The 12,924-nt window shown below is 39.3% G+C and overlaps 1 protein-coding gene across 2 annotated transcripts; it reads right to left on the reverse strand.

The window, feature by feature from the left end:
* Positions 1 to 336: 336 nt before the first annotated feature.
* rerglb (RERG/RAS-like b) lies at positions 337 to 12,359 on the reverse strand. 2 transcript variants are annotated; one of them, XM_044124930.1, is made up of 5 exons: positions 11,787 to 12,359; positions 6,454 to 6,510; positions 5,295 to 5,368; positions 3,994 to 4,142; positions 337 to 1,173 (listed from the first exon to the last, which is right to left on the reverse strand). In XM_044124930.1, the coding sequence occupies exons 1-5, from the start codon at positions 11,836 to 11,838 to the stop codon at positions 888 to 890; spliced, it is 618 nt and encodes a 205-aa protein (XP_043980865.1). In that variant the 5' UTR covers positions 11,839 to 12,359; the 3' UTR covers positions 337 to 887. The 2 variants fall into 2 exon arrangements, with proteins under 2 accessions (XP_043980865.1, XP_043980864.1); XM_044124929.1 differs by having other exon boundaries at positions 3,994 to 4,145.
* Between the last annotated feature and the right edge of the window lie 565 nt (positions 12,360 to 12,924).

Consider the following 12,924-nt stretch of genomic DNA (forward strand, 5'->3'; position numbering starts at 1 on the left):
TAGGATGAGGCGAGTTTTTCTTTGGCTGCATCAAAATTGTACAGGATTTTACCACTGGCAGAAAAGAGGAAAATGACAACAGGAAGTGGTATTAGAACGATGGCGCGGCATGTGTATTAAAGCAGTGGTCCCCAACCACCGGGCCGCGGACCGGTACCGGTCCGTGGACCAATTGGTACCGGGCCGCGCAAGAAATAATTAAATATGTCCGCTCCATATATTGAGTATGGAGGAGCTTTTATTTTGAAAATCGTACACCGGATGCCGAGGTTTGAGTCATGCGCCAGCTGACGAACCCCCCCCCCCCCCGGTCCGCAGGAAGGTTGGAGACCACTGTATTAAAGGACATATCGCGTGAACATAATTATTCACATGTGATTTTAAATGTATTTTTTATTTAACGGAAATACCGCAATTGCAAGATTGTTTTTTCAACATTAGCAAAAAAAGAAAGAAATAGAAATGTTGACATTTGTAGTTTGTAATTATGACATTGCTGCTGTTTTGCTTTAGATCAAAGCATATTGTGGCCTAGTCAATGTCTAAAGCTAAATCCATTTGAAAATCTCTGACTGGACCTAAGTTTGGCCAAAGAGGAGGTTTCATTTGCAAGAAATATTCATAAACCAAGCTTCATTTTACAGTTACGCACCACTTTGTGTGTCTAGTATAAATTCTTGGGATTTTGTGTATTAAAGTCGTGGCCGTAACTTGACAAGTGGAAATGTTCAAGAGTACGTCTCAACGGTACTGAACGAACACGAAGCTCTGCTGCCTGCCTGGACTCTGGCTTTGTTGGAAAAGAAGAAGAAGAAGAAGAAAAAGGAAGCAACCTCCCAGTTCACCCAGCTTGACTTTGTTTTCATGTCATACTCCAACTGGGACCGTCACACTGATTTCCTCCTCTTGCCAAACACGTTGTTGATGAGCTTGGCCATGGACTTGGAGCCGCTGTAGCGCCGGCGGTCGGCTCGGTACTTCAGGTGCTCCATCACCTGCCGGATGAGCCGGGTGAAGAGGCCAGCGATATCCTGGTAGCTCTCAGCCGCCGACACCTCCTGGAAGTGGCAGCGGGTTTCCTGCGCCAGGCTGCGGCCTTCGTCCTCTCGCACCTGCCGGACGTGGCACAGGTCCTGCTTGTTCCCCACCAGGCACACGGGAACGTCCGAGTCACTGAAACGGGAACGAGTGTTAACTTGGACGGGCACCATCATTACCTATTCTAAGTTTGGACACATTTCTGAACCTACGACGTGTCCCTTCTGAGTTTGAGGCGGCTCTTCTAGCTTGGCATTGATCTTAATATCTGTATCGATCCCGTTAATGGAAAAAAAAAAAGTCATATTTTTATTTTCCTCTTTTTGTAGGAAAGAGCTGTTATTCATTGCAGACCCAAAACTTTAAAACAGATTTTTCACATTTGCTGTATCAAAAGAAAGGCATCCAGTTTTTCTTCTTTTTTTTTTCTGTTTGATTGAGCAAATTTACTGTCAGTTTTTAAAACAGTATTTGGGTCACTGTCTTTCAGGACGCTTGCTAATATTTAGCCAAGTTTAATGTTCAGTCGGCTTGAAAATTTAACTTTTCAGTAAAATTCTCTGCACAGACGTGGTTCTAATTATTATAATGGTTTGTTTATAAAACATTGTGCTCTATTTAACATTTTCAATTGTAGTAAAATGAGCACTTTAATTTACCGTCTGATTCTAAGCTTTGATCTCTTATTTCATTTTATATTTAGAATTCCTAACTACACTTTCTGAAACATTTGAAAGATGCTGCCGTTTATGTTTTACATGTTTGACTAAGGTAGTTGACCTATTGTTTCTGGCAGTTCCTTTATTATTTATTTTACATTGGCCAGGAAATATGATACAGGGCGGTTCAGTGTTAGGAGCTGGAAACTGATGGCACAGTGAAGGGAGCAGTTAGAGTCCTGCTGTATGGACGCTAAAATTTGATGGAAATTTCTACAAATTTCTCCATGTTTAGAAATGGAGAAATATTATAGTCAAAACCAAACAGAAGAATTCGTGCAATTCAAGTTTCTTGGACTGACTGAACCAATTAAAGTTGTTTTTACATGTTTGACCAAGCTTGTGAAGCTGTTGGAGAATTTGAGTGTGCAATACTGATGCAGTTATCAAATAAATTTGCAACTTTGTACATTTTTGTCTGTGTTTAAAAAGAACCCTTTTAAGTCAACTCGGCACTGTTTTTCTGTATTGTATCGATACTAAACCTCAGATATCGGTATCAGAAGTGAAAAGGCGGATCTGTGCCTCCCTGGTCCTAGTACGCAAATGCAACATTCAGATCCTCTTCTTATCTTCACCATGACTTAATGATCTCCTCTTTCTCTCCTCTTCCCTTTCCGTTGGTGAGATGAATTTTCCTGAGACGGGTTGCCCAGCTGATGTGGCTCAGCTTGTTTTTCTCGCCCATCGTCTTGAACCGCTAATCAGGACCCACACGGCTCAGTCGGGACGTTCCACAAACTCAAACCTGCACAAGGATTCCTGTTCATCTCCGAAGAGCCGAGAGGAGCTCTTGTTTTCGTTCCGTCTTCCCGCCGTATTTTTTTCTTTTTGGGGATGTCTGGCTGCGGTAGATGAAAATAATTTGCCGTATCCCTTGTTTAAATATTCTCTCATAAACCAACAGTCTAGTGATGAGAAGAAATGCCTTTCGTTGGAGGCGGCTGGTTAACAATTTCCTTCGTCAGAGTGAATGTTACGCTGCTCATTAAGGTTTACGTTGTGTGCGAATCATATGGAATCAAAAACAACAACAAAAAAAATTACATTTCTTCTTAGGAATCTTCGCCTTTTATTTGTTTTTTAAAATAAAAACAAATTTGCGCGTTCACTTTTATCGTTTGGTGAAAATACAGCAATGAATATCGCAAATGTTATTTTTATGCTTTTCCAAACGAGGACAAGTTTGGAATTTCTCAACATAACAACGACAAACGCCTCAGCTGATCGCCATCACATGTTAGGCTTACAACATGGCAAAGGAGTGACGTCAACGGACCTCAGATAGCAGGTGAAATGTCAAACTTCATGACAGAACAAGGAGATAAAGAACGAAAAACAACCATGTCATGATTTTAGGAGGGATACACAATATACTCAGTCATGTTTTAATAAATCGGTGTCGGCCCCAGAAATAAAACTGGGCTGATATTGCTGTTATCGACCATAACAGCAATATTAAGACCAGATCTTGATATCAGCCCAAATTTTTGTACTGGTGCATCCTTAGTTTTTAGGAGTTGACATTAAAAATGACTTTTCTCCCTGAACAACTTTGGAAAAGTGATTTCTGCAATCAATTATAGCAACTGATGCAGGGTTGCTTTGAGAAATATTATAGTCAAACCGAACAGAAGAATTGACCCAACTAATGTTTCTTAGTGTTTCTGTTTTTATAATTTAGCTTTTGTCACTGGTTTCAGTGTCGTTTTTGTAGCATATTGCACATTTTGTTAATTAAGAACATTTCTATATTTTCTCTGCCATCTTTTTTTCTTTTACTTTTGAAAAACGTGGATATTTTTGAGTTTGAGTTTTTTTCTAAAGATTTTCAAAGATTAATCTCAGAATTTCAAAGAATTGTTTTAGCAAATTTTTGTCTTCTCAAACTCAGAAATTTCCAAGATTTTTTTTTCTTTTTTTGGGGGGGGGGATTTTTGAGTTGTTTTTGTTTTTTTTCCAGAAATGCACACCTTTTGTTTCCTGCCTTGTATACAGCGGCTCTAACACACCGCTGTAGATACTTTCTGCGCTCTCGAATTCACCACAGAACTTCCAGAAATGTTTACAGTAGGACATATTTCTACCTGCAAAACAATTAGAGGCTAACAGGAAAGGCCTCGTTGCTAAACAAACCTCTGAGCTGTCAGAGCTCCTTACAGCTATGTGACATCGGCGTGTTGCCATTTCTGATCTACTGTTCTCTGTGGCCGTGTTGAGTTGCTTTGCCTCTGACCCTTTGCAGCTGTCGGTGCGTGCCTCCCGGATCTGCCGCAGGATGCTTTTGGCGTTGATGAAGGAAGAGCGGTCACTGATGTTGTACACCACCACGAAACCGTCTGCCCAGTCCACTGGCTCCTCCAGGATGCACCGGGCCTCAGAGCTCTGCTGACAGGGGACATGCGCTTTTATTCTAAAATCACTACAGAAGTACAAAAAAAAAAAAAAAAGAAGAAGAAGAAGAAGAAGCAGCTTTAATTCAATTTTCTATTCTAAAAATGTTATTATCTACCCAAGTTTCTATGAGTATCTTATGCAGTTTTCGTGTCTGGAAGCTATGTATAACACCTACACTAGAAGCATTCATACACCCCAATGTTTTCACGTCTTACAACCACGCAGTGACTATAAAAAGTATTCAACCCCTTTGGATGTTTTACCCTTTAATTCCCCTTTAACTCAGAGAATAGACTTTAAAATACTTCCGTGAGTTTCTATTTGCTAAATGCCACAAATAATGAGAGAATGTCAGAGATTTATATATGATTGTCAAACTTAGACGTTTACATACAGAATGATTACCGTCTCTTCAAACAATGAGGTGAAGCCCAGATGATGACGTGGTGAGGAACCGGTGCGCATCGTGAAACAGATGACATCCGGAGGAAAACAACATGATGTGAAAATATTGAAGCAATGTCCAAATCAAGGTTTATTTATTAATAGTTATTAATGTTTTTAAAATTAAAGGTTTACATATATTTCCTCTGTATTTGTTAGCATTGCCTTTGGACTGTATGAATTTTCTGAAGCGCACCAGTTCCTCACCACGTCATCATCTGGGCGTTCCCTCATTGTTTAAAGAGGCAGTAATCATTTTGTATGTAAGCTTCCGACTTTGAACATATTCATAAATAAGTCTCTGACATATTCTTTCTGTCATTATTCTGGCATTTAGCAAATAGAAATATTTTTGGTAAATCTAACTGACCTAAAACAGGAAAATTTTGGTCTGATTTTACTTCATCGCTGAGAAATAAAAAATGTGCGTCTTTGTATGCGGTGTACGTTAAAGTCTGATTTCCCCAGTACATGCCACACTTTTCAGATTTGCAGAACAATTTGAAGTTTTATAGTTGGAATGTGGGAAAAAAGAAATGTAATCTGTTCCAGGTATTACTACGTCCAGCCTGAGAAAAAACTTGTCTAGAAGCTGACTTTTGTCTATCTAAAGTAATGAACGCTGAGAATAAGAGAATTCGAAACAGGAAAGTTCAACCTGGGCTTCGTATCGTAGCTTTGAGATGTGAGCCGTACCTGAGAGCAGGGGTCAAACACCTCGAGGTTCAGCTGCCTGCCGTCGATCGACAGCCTCTTATGGTACAAAAAGTCTGTCAACGAGACGCAAGAGAGAGAAAAAGGACAAAATCTGTAGGCATAAATATTATTGCAGCTTTATTCTGTTTGATTTGTGCATTTTGTGTTTATGAGTGACAAACATTTTGAATTTGTTCTTTACAAATTAACTACAGTCTTGGAGTCTTGCATGGATTTTAAATAGATGCACCGATCAAATATTAATATCGGTCTTGATATTGGAGAAAGAAATACTAGCTCGGGTATCAGTGACAGTGTTCCGGATCCACAAGGGTAGATCTATTGAGTCTAATTCTATGTTGTACTCTGAGCGACATCATGCTTTATTATTTATTTGACAATGTATTTAGATTTTCTAAATGCACTTTCTGAACCATTTGGAAGAAGTTTTACACGTCTGACCGAGGTAGTCAACCTTTTGTTTTTGTCAGTTTCTTTGTGTTTATTTCACATTGGCTGTAATGCTTCTAATTCCACTCACTAAACAAATGAAAGTTGTTTTTACATTTTTGACCAAGATATTGGTGTATTTAAGTGTTGCTGTACTGGTGCAGAGTCATCAGATAAATTTGTAATTCAGTACATTTTTCCACTTTGCCAATTTCTACCCTCATTTTGTAGCCTGTCACCATTGTTTTTGGGTACTTTTTATTAGATAAGTTAAATAAATATCTAAAAATGCACAAATGTTTTGTACAAGTCCAATTAATTGCATATTATTTGGAGTTTGTCGATGGGCAGGTGAAAAACTCAAATAATGACCTTTCCCATTAATCATGATTACGGTAATCATGGTAAAGTTGATTTCTGGAAAAATTTAAGATTATGAACTGATCACATCAAATTAATTCTGAGTAGATTCTGTTTGGTTGGTCATTTTTAAAAGCCATAAAAAATCCATCAGAAGAAAAATACCTTAGAATTAGATCATCAGGTTTCAGGTTGGATAAGAGACAGTTTTCAGTGAAAGGAACGACCAAAGCGATAAAGAGGTGAAACGACCTTCACCGATCTGCATCTGATAGCAGCACAAGGTATTTATGGTCTGCTACTGAAGCTTTTAGAAGCAAAAGGCTTTCTGAAATCTGGAAACACTTACTTGCATTCGAGGCGTATTCACCAATAAAGCGTCTGGTCAAAAATCGCACAAGGACAGCTGGAGGAAACAGAAGAAGAAGAAAAAGCAACAATATGAAGCACTTAAGGTCTTATTTGTCACAGGTGAAGGGAATGAGGTGTGAAAAAACAAAAACTTAATTTATCTGTGCAGGCCCAACACAGAGCCAACAGTTTCTGGGACTGGAACGGTGAAAACCTTTTAGCTCCACGTCAAACAGGCCACGCCGCTTTGCTGGAAACGTTTTGTGTGCATGTTTGGCACAGCGAGCGGGTCCATTCACGCCCACATGACACAGACTGACCGGGGCCAGTTCTGGTCCCGCAGACAACAAGTTTCAATTGTTGGGCCGGGGTCCCAGAACAGAACATTAATGACCGTAGGCCTCAACACACACACACACACACACACACACACACACTGTCATTTCAATTCGGAAAAGACCCCGAAGGCTGACATCTCATTGTGCTTTAGTGCGTCGGATGTTCTTGTCGCTGTCACAGCCGAGAACAAAACCGAGCACAGAGCGCAATAATCAGAACGGACCCGAGCATGCAGGAACAGAGTGAGGAGGGTACAGACCCTCCACAGTCACAGCTCCGATGTAGGCCGCTCAGTTACTGTTACGTCCTCTGACCTCTAGGGGTCTTCATTCTCCAGGTCCCACCTTCGCCCCTTTTTGTTTGCACGCCTGCTGTCGCACACCTTCTTCCCTGTTTTGTGGCCAGACAGAGAGTTTAGTAGTTGTATTTGTGTATGTGTGTGTGTGTGTTTTAGCTATAATGGCGGTCTATTTTTGTTTGTTCTTTTGGCCTCAGAAACCTTGACGGTTTTTATGCTCCCTGTTATTTGTAAGGCACAAGCCAGTGAAAGAATGAAAAAACAGACCTGCACTAAATCTGCAAGAGAGTTTAGATCCCAGAGAATCCAACCTGACCCAGTCCGAGCCCATAGATATTGTGTCCCAACCTGTTCCGACCCAACAGATTAACTTTGATTACAGGCCTCAGCCTGAAGTGAACCCTGACATAATATTTTAAACAAAATGTTACTGCTTTTGTTTTTAGACCACCATTTGATTTAGATTTGTAACTGCTCCTGTTTTTAGCTTTGCTTCAACATCTTGTTACTGCAGCGTTAGTCAAGTGTAAACCGTCTGGGATGTGTGACTGACGGGAGCAGGGTGGGTCGCTGACGCATTGACCTGACCAGTACGCTGCGGTTGTTGCAGTCAAACTTCTGCACCCAACTTTCTTTCTAATTAAAGTATTGTTATTTATTCCAATTTAAAGCACCACTTAAACCCAAGTTTAGAATCTGCTTTTTGAACCAGATGACTCTTCAAAAAAAAACACGTCTGCGTGACTCAGTGGCGCAAAAAATGGGCATGCACTGTATGCAAGGCATAGGGACGCTGCACTTGAGGTGACGCAAAATCGATGTGGGGAATCTTTTTTTCTAATCAGTATTAGCAGCTGTTTGTGTATGAAATGATCAATAACAGAGGAACAGCACTGATTGATCCCATACAGATGGCTTGGGCAGCGGCCCTTCGAGAACACGCTGAGGTGCGTTTTTTTTTTTTTCTTTCTTTCTTTTAAATTGTACTTGTAGTAGTGCACTCGACAACAGGAAGCTAAAGATGGGGCGGCAGAAAAAAAACTCCGGGGCACAAAACAGAAAACGGAAGAGGGGGAGGGACAGTGCCAGGCGGCATGGGCGGACATTTGTGGGCATTGCCCGCCCACGGAGTCAGCCGTGCCTGCCCCTTCCCCTCACCCCCTGGACTGGAAGCTGTTTGTTGTTTTTACCTTAAACTGGCCAACTCTCTGTCCTTCCTATATCGATTTGATACAGTAGGGGCTTCCGCACTTCCAATATCAGCGTCTTCTGTCACTTTTTTCAGCCATTAAAACTGTTTAATCGTTGTTAACACGTCGTGACCAGTTTGCCTTTAAACGCAACTTGAGCGCTACGACGCTCGTGCTGGGTTTGCTCAAGTATTTACAATATTACATTAATCCAACCCTTTACCATGATTATTTGATGATGGTTACAACATCATCATTTAGCTTTCCTTTTTATATACATATATATAACCTATATTTGGCTGGCGCTAGTGGCCTTTTTACATTTTTCAGGCATCATTTTAGGATTTTGAAGGTCTGTCTTCGAGATTTTATTTGGTGTGCCTCTGACTGTTGAAGTGAGAGGGAACGCCATGTTGACATCAAATCCACTACCTGGGGCCTTCAAAGAGAAAACAGCAGAAGCTTCTCAGAAGATGTACATAATCTACAGAGGGGAGACATTCAAAACAAACCGTTGGCTAGCTAGACAAGCTCAAGGCCACAAGGTGCTAACAGAAGTCTTCAAAAAATCAAAAAGCACATTTTATGCTACTGATATGGTTGTTCACAGCGCGCGCAATCTCTGGTAAACTGCATAGTGTCGCACTGGCGCGGCAATCGGGAAAAATTTAAAACTTCAATAGAATCCACATCTACAGCAAGTAATTGTTTCTCAATAGCCAAAGAATCCAGAACTGCTGGACGAAGCCAAGCCTAGAACAAGGAGATGGTTTTTACCACGCTAGTAAATATGATGTTTACAATATTTCTCACATAAAATGAAAAAAAAGCAAAAACCTAAGCCTATCAACATTTGTATTGACAAAACTGAATAATTAACTGTTGACTGTGATAAAATCTTTAAATCAGGCACTAAGTCTGTATTCACTCAATGTAACCTGAAGAACTGACATTAAAATATAGCGACAGCTAGGTTGGACATAAATTAGCCTAACTTTTATTTTGAAATGTATGCCTTACCAATCCTTTTGAATTTAAGCAATATGTCTAAATATGTACGATGTCAGCTCTTTGTCAAGTACCAGTGAAGAAAACCAATCTCCCCTGTTCTCTCTGCTCCCCACTGGCTTCCTGTGTGACAAAGAAATAATTTTAAATTCCTTCCCTGGGCTTTTAAATGTCTCAGTACTCTTTCTTCTCAATAGCTCTCCTTTTGTTTCGTATCCGGCCCTTAGATCAGCTGACCAGTTTATGACGGTTGTGTCAAAAACAAGGCCGAAGCTCAAAGGAGGTTGAGCCTTTTCATTCTTGGAGATTATGGGAAAAGTTGCCATTAAACATTAATGTGTGTTTTTTTTCTCTTAAAAACCTACTTTTTTTGGTTCTTTATCTTCACAGTGTAAGCTGCTTTATTTCTGTTACTGTTTTTACTTCACTCACTGTGACATGATTTAATTCTGCTTCTGCTTTTCTCTATTTTATTCCTATCTAAATCTTGGTTTGATCCGTTTTAGTTGCGTACCGCATTTGTTTAAATAAATGTGCTTCTTCCAACTAAAAATTGCTTCAGAAATGATGACATTTAAACTCTCAGTGGCAAACAAACAAATAAATAAACCAGATACTCCACTGTTAGCATAGCTCTTCTCTGCATTTACCTTTTTTTTTTTCTACCAAAACAAAATCACACCGACAAATTTTTGAATGGAAAACAAGACCTGTTTGTCTTCTGTTTCAGTAATATATTGTATATACCAATAAAAAGTTTGGTTTTCATACTGGGAGAAAGAGCACACACTAAACTCAACCGTGGCTAGCTAGTAGTTTGCTCGTGCTAGCTGTCGCTGTTTACCAGTCACCACTCCAAAGTCTGAAGTCATTTCAGATTTTTGCCGCTTCCGGTCGTCTAATACAGAAATGAAACGTATCCATTTTCTTCTCTGTTCTCACAGTTGGTCAAATATTGGTAATATTGAGCTCCAAACCCCCTAGTGGCCAGTTTGGTCGTTACTCATCAACTCTCTCAGCTCTGTGTTCCTCATTACAAACTAATGTTGTAGTTTGTGATTAAGGTTGAAGTGAGGGGTGGGTTAGGTGTTGTCGAGCAGAAAAGTAAAGAATCTAAGAACTGGAAAAAGCCTGCTGGGAGCGGCGGGGGTTTGAGAGCGGTGCCAGCTGCTTGATGCTTTTCTTCCACTCCTCTCTGATTACAATTGGAACGATTTCATTTTGCAAAAAAAAAAAACAAAAACAAATGTTTTGGTCTCCAATGCACGTGAAGTTTGAACTCTGGCAAATCGAAACCTTCTACATGGACTTGGGTCAAAATGGGATTCATGCCAGTCGATGAATCTACATGAACTTGAAGAACTGTTCGAGTTCGAGGAAAACCAAATTCCTCTGTTTTACTTTTTTTTTCTTTTTTTTATAATTACATAAGTGAAAATAAAGACCCCCAGATGTGCCAAGAATCCAGAAAAACAAAGTGCTACTGGTTTGTTAACTTGGCAAAGAATCCTAATTATTACTAGACTATTATTATTATTATTAATAAGGCGATGAAGAAGAGCATAAAGAATATTCTTTCCTTGAAAATAGTCATTAACTTAGTGTTACAAGAGAAACTTCAATGACATAATTAAATTCCAAATACAAAATGTTCTTAGTACCTTCATTCTTATCATTTTAAATTTTTTATTTATTTTCATTGCTGTTATATTACAACCACTCAAAAGTTTTAAATGAGAAAACGCATCGCAGAGTTAATCAAGGAGTTCTAAGCAAAAATAAACAAACAGGATTAATGCATGAAAATCTAAAGTATATTCATCAGATCTGAAATGTTGATTTAAGAAGAAAACACATTACTGTTAGGTTTAAGTTATAAGTGGGGGAAAAAAAAAAAAAAGAAATTATACAAGAATAAAGAGATGTAGTTTCTTGAAAAACTGAACGGCTAAAAAGATACAAAAAGCACTTCATGTTTGGATTCAATTTGATCAGTAGAGCAGATTTGTTTTGCTTTAAAATCAAAATGACAGATTTCAGCTTCTTGGGAAGAACAGGGAGCGATGGTATCAAGTACGATGAGTCATTAGCGATTAATTAATTGATCGCTAATTAGCTGAAATTTCCAGCAGCATCTCTCAGACAAACACAGCAAATGTTTTTCTGAAGACAGAATGGATGTCTAATGTACATTCTGTTGCTGCTCACATGTTGGGGTTTTTTTCTGCATTTTGAAAATATTATATTTATAAGCAAAGCAGAAAAAAAATAATGTAGTTAACAAAAAATATCTATTTTAGTCTTTCCATCTCAGGAATATGTAGAAGAATCTGCTTTATTTCACAAAAGTTACGATTAGTTGTAAAATGATCTATTTACATCAATACATTTTTCACTGGTTTCTAGGATGCCTCTGCCTTAAAAGCAAAAAATAGAGAGAAGAAAACCAATTAAATACTTATTTTCCCTGTTATCCGAGTTGTTTTTGTGGCCCACCTGACTTGCCGGCCCCCTGGCTTCCCAGCAGGGCCAGCTTGACGTCGTTCATGGTCGTCGTGGCGTCGGGTCCTCAGCTGGTTGTCCGTTTGCAGCTCCGCGTGGCGTCTGGGATTCAGGTCCGGGTCCATGCATTATATACTGCTGACAGTCCAGACAGGATGGTGAAGGTACAGCACTGTACCACCCCACTCCACCTTCCCTCTTCAAAGAGTGGTTTCACTTTTTAAAGCCAGAGGGAGAGAAGAGAGACGGTGAAACAATCCCCCTCCCTCCTTTTGTTTCTGTGTTCCAGGAGCTCTACAGTACATTTCTCTCTCTTTCTCTCTCTCTCTCTCTCTCGTCTGTTTTCTCCCTTTCTGTTATCCTACAGCTCTCTCCCTCCCCTCGCTGCCCCTCACTCTGTTTTCATTTCCGTCTTCCTTTCCCCCCTAGCTTTATTTCTTATATATCTTTTCTGTCTCTGCCCCCTCACACGCAGGGGTCACTCAAAGGCCAAGAATGACTAAACCTGTTTTGCTGATCCTGCCCTTAACAGTGTAACTGTAGACCTGGAGATTCGGAGCCGATCGTCGTTCGAAGCCACGTCGTAAATTATTCCACGTCGGCGATTAAAATAAATTTCTTCATTTGTTTTAATAAACGAGGTCTTCCTGAGAGAACAACTTTTTGGTAACATATTATTTGACGTGTTGTGAATAAGACTGTCATGACACCGTCATAAACATGACATAACATCTAGCATGAACATGAGTACGTCTTCATGAATATTTATGACTGTCATTAACCTGGACAAAAATGTCTTTGTTATGACAACTTAATATTAACCAAGAAATCATAATCTGATATAAATTTGTTATTAAAGTATTACTGATTAAACTTTAAAAATGATGTAGCTTTCTGTTATTAAAGCTAAAGTTTAATCAGTAATACTTTAATAACAAATTTATGTCAGATCATGATTTCTTGGTTAATGTCAAGTTGTCATAACAAAGACATTTTGAATAATGTCAACTTTGTGTTAAAAGTGTCATGATTTACCAAATGGCACTTTATGACAACAGTCATAAATATTCATGAAGACGTACTCATGTTCATGCTAGATGTTATGTCATGTTTATGACGTTGTCATGACAGT

This window comes from Gambusia affinis, linkage group LG08 (assembly GCF_019740435.1).
Source record: "Gambusia affinis linkage group LG08, SWU_Gaff_1.0, whole genome shotgun sequence".
In the NCBI taxonomy this organism is placed as follows: Eukaryota; Metazoa; Chordata; class Actinopteri; order Cyprinodontiformes; family Poeciliidae; genus Gambusia; species Gambusia affinis.

Coding starts and splice junctions, on each gene's coding strand:
- rerglb (XM_044124929.1), bottom strand. CDS start 11,838: ATGAACGACGTCAAGCTGGCCCTGCTGGGAAGCCAGGGGGCCGGCAAG. Junction 4,146..5,294: donor TGTTTGACCCCTGCTCTCAG/GTACGGCTCACA, acceptor GTCCCCTGTCAG/CAGAGCTCTGAGGCCCGGTG. Junction 1,174..3,993: donor CGCACCGACAGCTGCAAAGG/GTCAGAGGCAAA, acceptor TTCCCGTTTCAG/TGACTCGGACGTTCCCGTGT.